At 32.2% G+C, this 18,130-nt stretch overlaps 1 protein-coding gene across 1 annotated transcript; it reads right to left on the reverse strand.

Annotated features, from left to right (window-relative positions):
• Positions 1-676: 676 nt before the first annotated feature.
• Positions 677-16,864, reverse strand: LOC136988744 (protein argonaute-2-like). Its single transcript, XM_067286711.1, has 4 exons — positions 16,854-16,864; positions 4,157-4,336; positions 3,601-3,753; positions 677-3,525 (listed from the first exon to the last, which is right to left on the reverse strand). The coding sequence occupies exons 3-4, from the start codon at positions 3,659-3,661 to the stop codon at positions 701-703; spliced, it is 2,886 nt and encodes a 961-aa protein (XP_067142812.1). The 5' UTR covers positions 3,662-3,753; positions 4,157-4,336; positions 16,854-16,864; the 3' UTR covers positions 677-700.
• Between the last annotated feature and the right edge of the window lie 1,266 nt (positions 16,865-18,130).

The raw sequence follows: 18,130 nt of genomic DNA on the forward strand, positions 1-18,130 counted from the left end.
CTTTAGCGAGTAAATACAGTTGATAATAAACATAAAAGTGAACTAAGAGTGAATAATCAGGACATGGTTAAATACAACACAGCTTAATTTTAAATTAAACTATTGTAATTGTAATTATTAAAGGTATGATCAAAAATTTATAAAAGAAAACAAATACAGGAGCTAAATACAACCGGATTTAAAAGAAATATAAGGAAAACAACAACACGGTCAGCAAAATTATGAAATATAGTAGTAATTATCGAGATTATAAAAAAAGACAATACTAATTACTAATAATATGAGCAGTACTATTGTTTAATATATTGGTGATATGGTAGCTTATACACGAATGTGGTCTATGACAACGTTTTAGGGTAATTTGAGGAATAAAAATTTTAAACTATTTTCAGTATATAAACAGATATTTTCATGGCTAAGACACCACTATAACTTTTTCAGTTATTACATTTCAACCCAGATGATTTAAAACTCTACATTGCGGTGCATCTAAACATTTTACTATTAAAATTGTTTTTAAAATTGCACTTATAAACACTTATAACAAATAACAATTTTACAAAGCAAGTATATAAATATCAAACTTTCAACATTCCGTATAAGAAATTTTCAAATTAACATTGTTAAATGGAAACAGTCCTAAGTGATTTTACAAAAATCAATATTCGTGAAAACATACTGCCAAATTTTTCTCCAACATTTACACAAAATACATTCTATTTTCTATTTCGTCAACCACTTTTATGGCTGCTCTAATGCTTTCTTCAATAATGACTTCTTCATGTTCTGACACCTCGCTACCAGAACTCGACATACTTTCGGTTTTGTTTATCAGATATTGCTTAGCCCTAAAGGCTGCCAGATCGGCGTACATAACGGGAGTAGGTATAGATATGCTCCTGGTGCATCTTGCATACGTGTGGCATAGGTAGTAAGTTAACACTTGTAGTTCGTCTGGCGTGAAGTCGTTATCGTCCCACAGAACCGTATAATGAGCGGGTCTGCTGGTACCCTGTATTCCAATATGACTGCATAAGAAGAAATCGTAGAACACGGGATGTACCACATCCTTATCGACTGTAGTACCGGGTGGAATGTTACCCGGTCTGCCCACACCGTCTCTTCGATTTTCGGGGAGAAAACGCGTGTGATGACGTTTTCCCGTTATGATGAAAGTGATGGGAGGTTGGTAGGTCTCCCCGGGGGCCATTTCTTCACACGCCTTTCTAATTTCTCTCAATTCGTAATCCATCACCTTCTGAAATTCGCCTTCGCTAACGCCATCTCTAAAAACAATGATTTTCTGTGGTTTCTTGTTTTCGGTATATACATAGAATGCGTCGAGAAGTTCCTTCATCATATCCTTCAGTTCGACAACAATATCTTGTCCAAACCTCTGTCCGTCTATTCTCTGTCTCCTATGCTGAACACGAATGGAAGCTTTAAATTTTCCAGGATAAGCATCTAAACTTCCCACTACTGCTGCGATCGAATATCCTACTTTGTCACCAGGAGCAGGATGATTACAATCGATACCTACAATCATCACAGGTCTCTTCATAATTTCAGGTCTGTACTCCCGTGCTAATGAATTGTTAACCCCACCCATTTTGGCATTAATTTTTTGACATAAATTACATATAAACTGTGCATTAAACTTTTTTCGATCCACAAGGTTTACATCTCTCACACATTGTGTCATAAGTCCTAGTTCCGTTTCTGCAACAGTTTTCACTTCAGGATAAATATTTTCTACTGGTAATACTATTACTGCTAATTCTAGTTCTGGTTCCATCTCTTTAGCTTGCCTTATAATATCTCCTGGCTTGCCATCACGACGTGTAAACCCTCTCACTACCAATGGATCTGCAAAGTCTACCCCTACATTTCTACCATTTTCTATTAGCATATTGGCTAACCTCCCTAACACCCCTTCGTTACAGTAACGATTTGCCGAAAAACTCAGCAGCATCCATTTGTCAATTGTCACTCCTTTGTGAAACTTCTTATTTACCATATTCCAGCTTCCGTTAGAAGGTCTGACGGTCTGACTTCCGTCGTACATAACTTCTGGAGGTTCCAATACTCTGCCTGTACACTTTAGAAAATTTGTATTTACACTAATGCCAAATTCTCTCGAGAATGGTTCAAAGTCATGCATCATAGCATTAACAGACTGTCTGATATCATTGAATCTTTCTGCAGGAGGTCGAGCCGTGTAGCGAATCATATCTGAAGTTTGTTTGTCTGTTAATTTCTTATTACAGTGCTGACCTTCTACAATATTACACACCTCCAATGGTAAATAGATTTTTTTGTTATTATTTCCCACATCCAAACAAGGTAAATTAGGATATCTTAATGCTCGATATTCAGACCGAAAATATTCTGATACTGAGCAAGAAGCTTCCGTATCATTAATCCTTCTCATAAAAAAAGTGTTGTTCGCATTCTCTCTTGTTATGTCTCGAACTCTATATTTTCGGGGATAAGGTAAATGAGTTACTTCAACTCTTAAATTTTTCATTTCCTTTGATAATGTTCTTCTTTCAGCATCTGTGAGACCTCTCATCTGTGTTGCAGCTAACTCAACGTTTTCAGTACGTGGATATAATATCTCAAACATAAACTTAACAACTGAGCAGCTTCTGTAAAATGTCGTTGCTGATTTATCAATGTTTAACATGGGCTTCCATTGACACAGCTGCATGCTTTGATGATGACCAAACCAAATCTCTCTTCCTCCACCTAACAGAGGAACTTCATCCATGTGAGGTTTTATGAAAAACGATCTTCCAACTGGAACCAAATGTAGAGCAGGACCGTGTCTTAGTATGGTCTCTATGGCCATCATTCCCATAATAATACTTTCTGTTACATCACTGCATCTACCTGCTAACAATTCATGTAATGGTTCTAAACTAATTGAATTGTCATCTGATCTTTCAGCTGTGTCTGTCCTGTTGACAGGTTTAATTTTAATTTCGTATGTTATTGTTTTATCGGGATTAAAATCATCCGTAACCCTTACAGAAAATACTTTTGTGTCTTTTATCGGTAATGGTTTTCGGGTGTACAAGTTTTTCTCGCCATCAAATGCCGGTCTAATATTTCGAAATATAGCAACTTCACGAATCATTTCTTCTATAACGCTTCTCTTCAATTTAGTGTTTTGGCATCTATACTTTTTATGTGTAGGTTTACCTTCAGTACTGCCCTCTTCTGTTATGAACACAACTTTTTCAATTTCGACATCATAATGATACACCTCTCCGTGTGGTATATCTATTGGAAAATAATTTGCTAGTAAATTTATCTTTTTGCCCTTAATGCCAATGCCAGGTCTTTTAGCAAACTTATGTATTGAAGATCCAGTATAAGTTATCTCAAGACCCAGTCTCTTCATCGCAGTCGAAATAATATCCACTGTACTTTTTGACTGCGATACAGAAGCAAGAGCCATGGCTGAAGACGACTGTCCACCTTCTCGAGAAGCTGAGGGATGTTCCATCACAGCAACACCTTCTAAAGCAATACATTTTACTAAATTACACTTCAAAATATAATGTTTTTATAAAGATTAGTTTGTATGTAACTTACCTGTATGTAAAGATGGTCTTGTCATGCTCTCAACAGGTGTAATTCTTGCTCTACTAGTCATTGCTCTGGCATCTTCCGCTGGTATCGAAGAACATAATTCTGGCCGTCTTCGAAATTCTTCACGACGTTGAAAATCATGAAACTGAGCTCCACCTTGCATAGATAAATGTTATTTGTGAATTAAAGCAGATACAGTCAAACCTGTTTTTATGCGGTCTATTTTTGTGCGATTTTTTATTTGCGCAATTCGTTTTGTGTGATTTTTTGTGTGCGGTATATGAATTTCAATCAAATTGGTATACTGCACAAAAATAATTGCACAAAACACATTGTACGTATAAAATATCGCACAAAAAAAGACCGCACAAAAACAGGTTTGAGTGTAAAAACACACATTAAAATTTATATGAATAATGTTAATTTAACGTAAACCATTTTGAAAGCAAGAATATAGAGCAGTGCAAAAAATATTTCTCTATCATTCAGAACTAACTGGCATAAGCTGATTGGTATCTAAATACATCTGTTAAATTACTTATGTTCCTGCTACACTCACCAGGAGCAGTTCTATCTGATGCTGTACTAGTTGATCGTCTTTCATCGTGTCTTGATGCTGGACGTGACTCTTGTCTACCTCCGAATGGTATGTCATACTGAGGTTCGTAACCTCTCCCTCTACCTCGACCTCGACCTCGACCTCGTCCGCGTCCTCGTCCTCTACCTCGATCGCCATCTCCTGTACAAGAATATTACTTTTTAATATAAATTTTAAAAAATTTCTTGGCATTTCTACCAAAAACACCAATTTGGTAGTTTAACGTATCAATATTTCATCTTGAAAAATGTTAGTCACTTACTATTTAAGGCAGAAATATTAAGTCATAAAGAGTAAAATAACTATATTTGTGTACAAATATTAGTCAATACTTTATGGGTAACAAATCCTCTCTCATGTTCTTCCAAATGAATATCTCCCTGCATTCTAAGCTTTCTCCTACTCTAATCCTCCCCTCAACAGTTCCATTAAAACAGCTTTTCATGCAGTTATTTTGTGCCAAAATTTCAATAAACTACATCTAAAATATGCATAGAATGTAGAGAAAAGATGCTGTACTTCTATTATTATTATTAGTAGTATTATTCAATCAGCAATTCTAAAATTAAAGGCTTTCAATGACCACAGAAATTGATTAACTCATTTAATTAGAATAGTCGAAAAACAAACACAAAAATCCAGCTACGAGTTGCCTAACTTTCCAGGCAAATAAATTTAAAACTGTGTGGCTCCATCTGTTAAAACAACACTGTATTAAAAATTTATTATTATAAAATGGCAAAAAAGTTAATTTTGAGGGAAGAGATAAATTTATAAAAAATTGTGAATAGAAATCACTAATGAACTCTTCATTTAATCCGACCCAACTCGAGATACGATATGTGACTCCCTGTATCTCCCCACTCCTCGACCTTTAACCCCTAAAATTTAATAGCATTCACCTTCCTAACACAAACCTCTGCGAAATTTCAGAAAATTTCGATGAAAAGAGCTATTGAGCTTCAAAGAGGATGAACAAACTGGTACTTGTCACAGGGCATTTCAAAGCACCTCTATTACAATCTGATGAATATTTGTAAGCACTGATAGCAGATTGGTCGATCTCTAATGCCGTTTTAACACAGATTTCTTTACAACTTATACAATATACAAATAATACATTTATTCACTGAGTAAGCGACAAAGTCATCCAAAAATATTAATACCTTTGAGTCGTCATCAGAAATACTAACACCCTATTCACACTGTACATTTTAAGCCAGCTTAAGGAATGAAATATGAATGGAACTGACTTAACGTTAAACTGGTTTAACTATCAACAACTGGCTTAAATAAAGAATTCTTTAAACAATTATATTTGGAACGTTGATACTAAACGACGAAAATTACATTTTTTGTTACGCATACGATCAAGGTGTATTACTCCAAAATTAAATCAAAAATAGTTGTTATTATAACTTAACTTCTCATAATACTCGGTCACTTTTAAGCATTTAATTCCTGGTGATTTTTCTGTGGTTGTTACTAACCATGTAATCATCATTTACTCTAATAAATTAATGTTTTCATATAAGTTACATCCTTTATTGTGTGTATTTAAATAAAATAGTGTATATTGTTAAATACCTGTGCTTGTATCTTTTAGAGAACAATGAAAATTCCACTGAATTAATCAAAGATGTACCGGTACCACTCGAACCCGAAATAAGGGTCAAAGAGAAAGAAATGGCCATTGGAACAGCAAATAAACCAATTATTAACCGAAGTTAAAAGAAGTAATGCCGTTTCCGAGGAATTAGAAAGTAAACTGATAAGAATTGCGGAGGAAGGACCACAACTACGGAGAGAAAGTGTTGAATTATAAAAGGAATTGTTATCCGCAATGAAAATGTGTAATTGATTTGGAGTAAAAATCATTTTTATTGTCTATTATCATTTATTTTCAATTGAAAATAGATCTTTGATGATTGCGAGAGGACTGCAGTTATAAAGGCATTAAAACTTGAATCTGTATTAAAAAATATGAATAATAATTACTGAAATTTTTTTAAAAAAACAGTAATTTTATTAAGTATATAAATATTTATTTTCCTGTCTCCTGAGTTTCATTTAACACTCAAGTTATAAGGACTGTTCACATAAAAATTAACTTATATTAATGATTTTAGAACAAACAGATTGCTAATATTAAATGTATAAAATTCTAACTATGTCAAAATTTAAAGTACAACTATATTCTAGTGAACTTTTGAGTATTATCCTGTAATAAATCTTGTTTTGAGAACTTATCTTAAAATCCTTATAATCTTAAGCTTTATCCCTAAAACTTATTACAATGGCATTTCTAATTGAAATAGCTTTGGTGTCGTTCATCTTTATAACACAAATTCTCTCTGATGAACTGTCAGACTGATTGATTTCATTAAGCCGTTTTCTCTACTGGATCATTTCTCTTCTCACACAAATTATCTAATATACAACAAGTTTTAATTATTTGTTTTGATATATCGATCCTATTATCCATTCGTTTACAGTCTTCGAAATCTTGCTTTTAATCTTCCAGAGGCATTTTCCACTACTCGTCGAGACGTAGATAATCTAAAATTAAATGTTTTTTCTATTTCATTCTTTTGTTTTATTTCTAGCAAGAAAACAGTGGGACACACTTTCTAGCCTAACCTATTCTAATAATTCGGTTGCTAATAATTATGGTAATTTATTAGAATAGGTTAGGTTAGAACGTACGTCCCACTGTTTCCTTGCTGGAATCAGAAACGAGCCGCCATCTTGGCACCAAGAGTAACATTAACCAAATAGGAACGTGTTTGCTATGCCATTTTTTACTGTTTCTTTTATTTTCCTGCATCTTGTTTTCATCATGACAGATTTACTCTTTTTTTTTCTTCTTGAGAGTGAAATATTAATATAAAATTGAACTCGAACTAAAATGTCATCATCATCATACATAAACAAAAAGACATTCAGAAAGTTTAATCTTTAGACTTCAAGGTATCCTCGATTTATCTACTTTTTGAGTACATTCCGGTTTTCATAAAGTCTATAGTTCATCAACTAATTTCATTAGGAAATTTTTTAAACGAAAGTTTTTTACTTTGTGGCAGATAAAAACATGAAAATAAAGGTCAACTTCAAAAACCACTTCTTAAACAGACTAGTTTATAGAGGCCATTTTCCCATAGAAAAGCCACCTGAAAGGCACTCCAACCTCAGTAGATTATCCCATTACTCCACTCCTAAAATTAAATTTGTTGCGTTTTCAGGTAATTCAAGCAGAATAATACTTCAAGTTTTTCTCAAAACAATGAGACAAAGGATCTTCTATTAGAGTTCCTGTAAAAAAATCATTGAGACTTGCTATTTGATAATATTGGACTTAATAATGATGACTACAATTATTAAATTTACAGAAATGTAAAGTTTGACGAGACACGATTAGGTGTAACCTGATTAGATATAACCAAACTGACAGAAAAACCTTCAATCAAGATAATAATAACTTGCAATACGACAATTCCAAGTATCCACTTACATCCAAATAGCAAAGCGAGTAGTCAAAAATGCTCAGAAGAAAAAGAAAATAGGTAACAGTGATAAACTTAATACAATAAAGTTCCATAAATGTACTTTAAAGTTGTTTATACTTGAATGCCAATACTAGAAGTGCTTTTTATTAGTGACTATTCTAGAATCACAGGTAGCAAAACTAATTTTTGCCTCAGGTGTAAGTTATTTAACTAGCATTGTCTGCATTAGTACATTCTGTTGTTCTTTCAGTGTAACGCCATTTTGCAACTATGCGATTCTGACGTGTCTTTATTAGTGGCGAATGGTGGGATTAGAGAAACAAAATCAACTGACAAACCATAAAATAAACTCTAGTGTGTATTTTATTCATGGAACGTGGATTAACGTTTACCAACACTGTTCTGAATCTTCCTCAGGTCCTATATCTGTTAAATAAAATGCGTAAAGAACTTCCTTTTAACTATCTCAAATACTCAATTTCTCAAATGCATTTTAAAATTAAAAATTTGTGCTGTACATCTAATATATAAACTATGATAAAATTAACACAAAAACATTAATAATGTTCAAGTGATATTTTTAACTTCATTTTGCAATAAGATATTTAATATATTAGCACCAGGTTATAATCTCTTGAATAATAATTGCCTTGTAAAGGATAAATGTCTTTCATTCTTAAAGTTATTACTTTCCTCTTTCATCTCAGCCTTGTAAATTTCAAGTTCCTCCATGGCCACGATGATGTATAATCTTTGTGTTCAATACATTGGGGAGGTGTTCTTGAAATCGACATGCATGTCATCTTCTGATGTATAAATGGACAGTGTGGTAGAGAGTTTTCAATTGTTAATATCATATTTATGCTATGCAGGTCTGTTTTGTAATGAGAAGGTGATGAATTTGATATATTCCACGTTACAATTGAGTCTGTGATCTACTGTTGAAATTTTGTATATCCTCGGTAGTCGCAACCGGTTGACAGCATTCTTGCCGTTACGTAATAAATTGTATGTAGACATGTTGCATATGTAGGAAAGATTAACATTCTTGCATTGGACTATTTCTTTGTACAGGTGATTCATGATGCGGTATATATTCATGATATCTTCCAAACATACATATGTATGCTTGTGTAAAAGCAATTTCAGGAGACCAGTAAAGAATAAGTCACAAGTTTGTGTAACAGAAGACAAATGTAATCATTCAAGGAATTTCTAAAATATATGAGAGTATTGTATTAGAAGCAGCAGTCCACAGAAGTACACAATAATAAATGATTATTTAAATACCTGGCATAGGAAATGGTGCATAGAGCAAGCTTTGGTGAAATGCATTTACAGTTTCTCCATAGTATTCCTGTTGTCAAGCCTTTTATAATTTTATCAATATAATGTTTATAGGTGGATTTATTGTTGACTATAATACCTAAGTCATTAACTGCATTGAAAAAAGTAAGACTATGAATTCAACTCATCAAAACTGAGAATATCTTAAAGAACACTGCACATACCTTAACTATTTTTGCCTCTCTGTCCTTAATGTTTCACGATTTTTTCTATATTGTTTATAAGTAGGACTTATACTGGTGTAGTTTCTGATAGGCAAAGAGGGGAAGTCTTATTTAAAAATCAAAACAAAATATCTCTATAAGTTTTTATTATTTCATATTGGCTATGTAAAAGGTTAGTTACTACAGAATAATTTTCTTATAGAGGATGGATGGCATAGAGCAGAGATATCTAATCTTTTGGCTTCTTCAGTCCACATTTAAACAGCAAGGCAACACGAGTAGATTTGCGGTTCTACGCCAAAACGAAACATGAAATAATTTATGCAGACAAAAATGAAGACAAGTTAAATATTTGTATGCCAAAAGTAGCCAAATCTTTTAATTTGAGATACAGTACATAATATGCCTATAATTTATTCTGATACCCATCTTACATTCTGTCTTCAGCACTTGTGAACCTTGCTGCACTAGCACTACATGGCTAACAAACAAAGCAGAAATAGCTTAACTGTCTTTTAACAAAGTGATTTAACTAGGAAATGCACCTAATCTATATTTATAAAAACTCTTTAATTGCATCTTACATCGATTTTTTAATAAAAAACAAAAATAGGTACATAAAAATATCAATGATTTAAGGAAGTTTATGATTTTATGTTAGATCACATTACAGCCCACAAGCCATAACTTGGCCAACCCTGATATACAGTCAGGATTGCAGTTTTGCTAAGAAATTATCATTTTTCTTTCAGGAAATCTGATGTAATCTATTGGTGAGAATTGGGTGAATTAATGATTTCTATGACATTACTAGGGCTATTTAGCTTTACCTCTTTTCCCAATAATACTTCTCTTTCTAGAAACAATTTAACCTCTAAACATTCCAATAATTCTATTTTTTGACCTGTTTCTATATCACATATGTCGGTATCAGATTTGTATGACATAAAATAAGCTCGTATTTCATCAATTAGTTTGAAATAACTCAAATTACCTTGTTAATTCACAAGGACTAAAAGAACAATTAGCCTATAGCATAAAGATAAACCAGTCACATAACCGAATTTCAATTAAAAAGAAGGGAGTAAAACCATTCAAATATTGATCTTGCATCTTCATTTTGCTGTGGGAGTAGAAAAGAGGACAGTTTTAACATCTTTTTCACCCCACCCTGTTTTATAGGCTATGCTAGCTCTCTCCCCGTTTCCTATTTTTTGTTCTCTTCCGCATTGTTTTTACTATATTTATCAATTCTCGTTTCATTAAAATTATAATTGTTATTCATATTTCATATGCATTTTTGTCATTGTCATACTGTGATGTTACCAAATTTAAAATAGTGAATTAATTTGGCACATGAACACCAAGAAAATACCACTTGTATTTAAAACACTTGTAAACAATACCTAGTTTCTTAGAAACTAAAAACTTGGTATGTATTAAAACAGAACAGAGATATTAAACACATCACTATTAAATTTACCCCGTTGTAATCTAGAAAAGTATTGATTTGGTAAGCAAGGATCATTGACAAATAAAGTTAACTCTACGCTGATAGCAGAATTATCAAATTTTAAACACGTGCAGAAGACATGTAAATTTTATATTCAGTGGATAACACTACAGCATGAAAACTACTTTCGTGCACAGGTAAGTTAACACATAATTCGGGGTATAGAAATAGTAGACGCTATTAACAGCTGGATCCAAAGAGTTATAACAGTAATTTTGTTTCCCAGGTGATATTTGACAGACTGAAATTTCCACGTAGTTACAGAGTTTGGGATATACTCGCCCTATAAGACGACATCCGACTTTCGAGAAGAGTTTCCTGGTTTGAAAAGTCGTCTTATATGCCAGAAAATATGATATATATTTCCCTTTAAACCGCTCTATTGCTATTCAAACCCTTAAGACGCAGTAAAATTTTAGATCAACCACTGCCGAATTATCAGGATAGAAAATGGCTATAGTAATATTAATAATTTAAGATAATTTGGTACTAGAGTTAGGCGTTAGGCACCATCTTTTGCTAAATTTAATAATTAGAATTTTAATTAAATAATTTAAATAAATTTAGGCCTAACTGGAAGAAAAGAATCGGCCCAAAGCGGGACTCGAACCCACAACTCCTGCTATCCGTGCAGACACGTTACCAGTTACGCTACCCGAACCTTCGGTCCGATCTCCCCTTCCAGTTGATATAAGATTACTGCACGACCATCGACGGTCATTACAATGCCGGCTGGGGACACATTAATCGCCCACGTCCTCCCGAAGGCACTCAACCGGCCATCGCTACCCCGGCAAGGCATATATATATAAATAAACAACAACTAACCCATTATACATAAAGATCAACCACTGCCGAATTATGTATAACGGGTTAGTTGTTGTTTATTTATATGTAAAATTTTAGTAATAGTACTGTGATTTAAACAATATACAACAAAGTTTATAATAAATTATAAACTTTTATTAATTTATAAAGTAGATTATAACATGGAGATATTAAAATTTACATAGAACATTGAAATTCATGATGAATTATGATTGAATAAAGTCAAAATGATAAGGTATAATAACTACTTCAGTAATAAAAATACTGTATATCGATATCTACATACAGAATAAGCAAATAAATATATAAATGAATGAATGAATGAATATAACAATAAATGTAAAAAACAAAAGAATGAAAAAATGAGCAAAAAAGTACATAAAATTGAAATATATGAAATAAAAAATTAAAAAGTGAACAACAAAAGGAAAGGAATCAATCTGAAATAAAAAAACAGATAAATTATTTTAAAAGTATTGAATAATTTGTGTAATCCAAAGTCCAAACAAGCAAAATCAGAACTTTATGCAAGATGAAGGCAATGCCAAATCCTCTTTTTCTTTACAGGAACCACAAAAATCTAAAAGCTTTAAACATTACACCAGGCACAAGATATTAAATGCAAGAATATTAGTGTAGAAATTGAGATAGATTCAAATTTATGCTACAAAACCTCGGTAAAAGGAGACTTTTGTCATTATTTTGGGTACACATTGCCTATCCTGCATGATCTAACTGCAAGCCTCTAGTCGCTATTTGCTATAGATGGTCATAATTATAAAAAGAATGACCTTTATTTATTTTACACTCAATAGGAAATGTAGAAAGATAATTGATTTTCACCCCCCTTTTACAATTTACTCAAATTAATTCAAATTTAAAAAGTAACAATAATTTAAATAATGTATATACAGTCAAACCTGTTTTTATGCGGTCTTTTTTGTGCCTTTTTTTTATGCGATTTTTTATTTGTGCGGTATAGTTGGCGACTAGTCTCGAGTGATTTGTCATGTCTCACGTTGACTTATTATAGCTAAATAAACTTCTTATAGCATAAATGCACTTATTATAGTAATATTATTGCATGAATATGCGAAAAATGAAATAATTTACCTTTTTAAGTCAACAAAACACCACCTGGAAAAAAATATGTAAAACAGACGATAGACAAGACGATGCAGTCAAGTGCTGACATCTGTTGTCAATAAATTCTATTTCGTACGGTTTTGAGTTATTTTCTATGTGAGACTTTTTTTATGCGGTCCCTATTGACCGCATAAAAAAAAATATTTTTTAAATTGTGTTGCGAAAACTATTTTTTAAAGCCACTCGTGAAGTTTCGTGCGATTTTTTTTATGCGGTCCCTATCCACCGCATAAAAACAGGTTTGACTGTATATATATATGCTTACACTTACATGTACATATACATAAAAGAGCAAAATATAAATAAACGTAAACAATAAACAACTGGCAATATTACTTAAAAAATGGATTAATTACACATTATATAAAAAACATTGACAAATGTGTTTGAACTTTGTAAAATCGAAACGAAGAAAATGTCCCACCCGAGATATAATACGATCTACGAGATAATGATAAACAGTAGAAAAGAGTATGTAAACATGATACAGAACACATTAGTTTAAGCTAGAAGTTGTTTACTAATCCATGAAATGTATAGGGTAGTTTGCTAAATTTATTTGATAAGTAGACTTTGTGTATTTCCCTTAAGTAAGAAGGGGCAGTCATTGCCTATACTAGTGAGCAGTGATCCATTACAGACTAAAATACACCCGGATACCGGCTTTGAAGAAATAGAACTACAGAACTGCCATCAAATACCCCAACAGACTGCAAATGATTTAGCAATGTTTTCTATATGTCAATTTATTGTCAAAGTCAACTCCTAAGTTACTATAAGAATTTACATATTGTATTTTATAGTGTGAACTTTAATGTAAAGAGAAGGGTGAAGCAGATGATGAATATTAATTCTTTGGTTTACTTTGTTTACTTAAAAGTTTAATATCATTAGCGTAACCAATAAATTTAAAATTAATATTGTCAAATAAACTATTCATACATACAGAAAAATAACCCGCTTAATATTGATCCTTGTGGAATGCCACTTACTAAATTAAGGGGAAAAATTAAGGAATTTGAGGTTATTTAAGGTTACCTTACATTGTCTTGTTATAAAGTATTTGTTTATTCATGAGTGGAAAGCTGAGTGGATATCAAATTAATCTCATAAAACATATAAAAGGATGCTAGGAAGTACAAAGACAAAAGCTTGATAAACATCAAAATAAACAATGTAAACAGTTTTATTTTATTTTCCAAATTTTCCTGAATTGTAAAGACAGTTTCAAGAAGATTAGTTGGTGTTGAATGATAATGGACTCATCAGTCATCTTACTTCATCCAGTAAAAATGAGGTAATTTAATATCAAAGGAGTTTCTATAATTTTTAGAACTACAAAAACCTTTAAATCAACATTCATCAATCAAAATTTAATGCATAAGTAATGTTTTCTGCACATAAATGAATAAATGAGTGTAACTAATTTATTGATGTAATACTTAGTTTATAATCTTGTAACCAATAAACGTTAAGTGCTTACATTGTAAAATACATTTGAAATTCTTTCTTCCAATTCGTGTACCATGTCATATTAATGACATAAAATTAAATATCTAAGCATTAAGCAAAATAGTTCTTTTAGTACTTTAATTTTGTAAAACATTATATAAATTCTTTAAAAACAATCTAACAAACTAATTATGTTACGTGAAAATATGTAGTTAACGAATGTTTTTAATATCTTTTAACTGTTTAATACAGCAACATTCAATGCCATTGGATATGTACTGCAATTTCATAAAAGATCCAAATGGATAGTAGCATTGGACTGAATATTTAGCATTATTTGTTATTTGGCTGAATACTAAACACCATAACCAATACTCAGACCAATAATTTCAGTAAGCAAAACCTATTATAGTTTAGGGAAAAACAGAGAGTGAAAAGGAAAGAAAAAGTATATATAAATGTATTTATGTTCTATTCTGAGTTTTAAAATCTCTAATATTTAAAAATGTGATTTATTTTTTTCTGAAATAAATATAGCTTTAACAAATCATCTCCCTCAAATATTACTTATTAACAATCACAATTCAAGAGTGATGAATTGTAAAGAAACAATATTAATGTTTCTGCATTCATAGATAGTAAGCATTTTTTTATTGTCATAAGCTCTTCCAGCTTTGCCCAACATAATAAACATTCAAAATTACCTTCTACGTAATAACTGGATCAAATGTCTGAGCACAATCAACATTACAACACAAACCTTTAACATACAACTTTAATATAAAAAACTGACAAATGCTTTTGATTTTAATTCAATTTTCAAGATTAAAGTTGGTTACTGGATGTTAAAGAATTTGTTGATTGTGCTTAATAATAAACATTCATTAAATACAATACTTTGTGATGCTGCTAAAACATGTCAGACCTCAATAGCAAGATTTAGTTTTTTACTTTTCAACACTGAATAATAATTATTTAAAAATAAAAGCATGTGTAATCTTTATTATTTAATAGAAGACATTGCCTGCCACCATACTCTAAGTCTTCTCTTTTGGACATTACCAAATAAATCTGTTTTTACTTGGTTGAACATTCAGTATTCAGTAATCAGAAAAGCAAGAATATTTGGTAGCCAAAAACCCTTATTCAAGATTAAGGGTAATGATATTTGTCAATAATACAGTTTACCTGTGTTAGAAAATGAGTGTACATATTTGACATTGTATAATTATTTCAACTTGTATGTATTATAAATAGTGATTTATTATTGTTATATGAATATGTATGCAAAACGTAAGTTGGTAAGTCAACGAGAACGAATAAAGATATCTGATAAAAAACTTGCCAAGTGTCTCTGAAGAAAAAAACACACAACATTAGTGTTTATCAAGTCTAACTTCTTTATAGTTTAAAACAAAATAGTTATAACTCTATGTATTTAATTATATTTTCTAACCTATTCTATCCTCTTGTAACTGCTCTAGATCAAGCTGAATTCAATTACTAAAAAACTAACTTTGTTTTGTAAGTTGAAATGTGGCCTGGTATCATCACAAAAAAGGATGGTGTAAAAGTCATTTAACTATTGCATAAATAGCTCATTCTTGTTTTAATTTACAAAAACAACACTTTAACTGTTTTGAAAACCTTTGATTGTCATTTGAGTAATTTTTCTTATTTTTTGCCTGTCTTGTACATCACTCATAATTATATTGGTAATGCTTTACCTACGTTAAGATTGCAGCTCTGAATGAAGGGTTTTAACCTCTTAGACAAGTAAAACACTCGAAGGATCCACAGCTGACCTTGTAATCCTTCGTGAGATATTTGCCACCTAAGTTTTCAGTGCTACTCTGCATGTAGTCTTAGGTTTAGGTGTAAGGCATTGCTTGCATCTCAGCACACAGATGGAGCCAAGCCTCCACATCCCAACTACATAACATCAAGCAGGGGCAACTCCTGATCAAAATTCTTGAGCATGCTGAAAGTTATAATAATAATAGGCCTACCCCTAGCACTAAACAATAGGCAAAAACATTATTTGGTGTGAATAAAAAATTATGGACTATTCTACTGCCCACATGAAATATATGAAATATATTATAATGAAAATTCAATATTTGTGGGTCCTTGACACTGAAAGCCCAGAGCTTCAGCCCTGTTAACCCTATGTAGATCCACCCTGTACTCAATACACGCTAAGCAAGCCCAGAGAATTTGCCCCTGACATCAAGTATCCTATGAACAGTCAGTGAAAATTGTTCCTTATCTATAAGGAAGGCAAAAAATGGTAATTTTGTTTGTCAGCTTTTAGCTGTCTGTTGTAAAGTCAAAAGCACACATATGTAGATCATACGAGTGCTTTTTGATTCCTTTGGCATTTTTGCTCCTTCGGGAATGATCTACAGCTCTGATAAAATCTCCATTTGTACACTACAGTAGACCCCCCCTATAACACGGTAGATACATTCCATGTTATACGAATTCCGTGTTGTACGAGCCACTTATATTTTACAAATACACGAGCTGTTCACAGCCTGGCACTCGTGCAGTTTAGGGGGTATAGATATTTGAAAGGTTTTCTTCCATAAAATTAATCGATTATATACTAATTTGACTTGAACATTTCCAAAACACATATAATTTTTTGGGAATAATCCATATAAACTATGCTATAAAGAAAAAATTGTAGAAATACTTACTGAGTGCACACCATTCGAAGACGCCATTGCTTAAGCTCGTTTTCGTCGCGGAGCGGCTCGTCGAACGGCGGACGCGTTTCCCAATAAGTTATTCTTTCTGCGAAAAATTCGCTTAACTTTGGAGACGTCATTAATAGAAATACGTTTATGGCCGTCGAATAATAAATGATTTTCAGTAGGTCAGCTGCTCATTTAAACTTGGCGGTTTGTGCAACGTCCACTATTGGTCCATATTCGATCAATTCCGTCCAGACACGAGCCAACCACGACAATCTGTCTCATTCTTTTACCGTGTTATACGAACACGATTGCAATTTTTCCGCCGTGTTATACGAATCCATCTTATATAAACCCGTGTTATAGGGGGGTCTACTGTATATTCATACAGTTATTGTACATATATCAAAAAGAAGCATATCAAGGAATACTGAAAGAATGGAAGTACTGTAACTAAAGTACAAGTTCAATCTTTACAGGCATAAACAACATTAACTGTGCTTACTTCATATTTAATTATGGCATACAATAACTTAAACATGTTTAAATAAGATATAGACATAACAAATAACTCAGTATGTCAAGTATTTAATAAAAGTTTATATCAATAGTGATAATTTCCTGTTTACTTAGGAAATATTTAATTTATTATATGATAATGATAAACTGAATATAATCAACATTAATCGCCTTTTAATAATTTTTCACGTGTAATGTTTTAATCACTCGATACACACACAGTATGCACATTATTATTCCGCAAGTTCGATTCAAATTTTAAACTAATACACGTGTTCGTCACGTGACCAAGTGACGTTTACCGAGCCACGTCACACGATTCGTACTCGTCCGCCGTTAAACGTCATACTCCGCAACGGAAACCAGGCTAAGCAATGGCCGCCCGAACGGTGCATAATCGTTAAGTAGTCCTACGGTTTTTCTCGTTTAGGACGCTTTTATACGGGTCGACAACAAAAAATTAGAAAAAAGACTGCTAATTTAACCGCATCACCTGACATACTATATTTATTTAGAGAAGGAGTTTAGTTTTGAGTGATATGGAGAGACTCCGAGATTAATGACTTGTCTCTTTTTCCAAAATAAAACAATGAAAAAAATTGAACCATAATGTAAAATTAAAGCTCTCAAGACGGAGACATCACCCTGAAAGGCTGTCTTGCTGTACCCTCAAAACTAATCTTTAAGTGGATTTTAAAGGATTAACAGGTATTAATTTGGAAAAAAAAATAGCTTTTAGTTCTTTAAAATTCACAACAAAA

This window comes from Centruroides vittatus, unplaced genomic scaffold, assembly GCF_030686945.1.
Source record: "Centruroides vittatus isolate TY-2023 unplaced genomic scaffold, ASM3068694v2 contig_1268, whole genome shotgun sequence".
Lineage (NCBI taxonomy): Eukaryota > Metazoa > Arthropoda > Arachnida > Scorpiones > Buthidae > Centruroides > Centruroides vittatus.

Excerpts from the sequence above, each read along its gene's own strand:
- LOC136988744 (XM_067286711.1), bottom strand. The coding sequence starts at position 3,661 with ATGACTAGTAGAGCAAGAATTACACCTGTTGAGAGCATGACAAGACCA. Across the intron at positions 3,526-3,600 it reads AAGACCATCTTTACATACAG|AAGGTGTTGCTGTGATGGAA; the intron begins GTAAGTTACATA and ends GTATTGCTTTAG.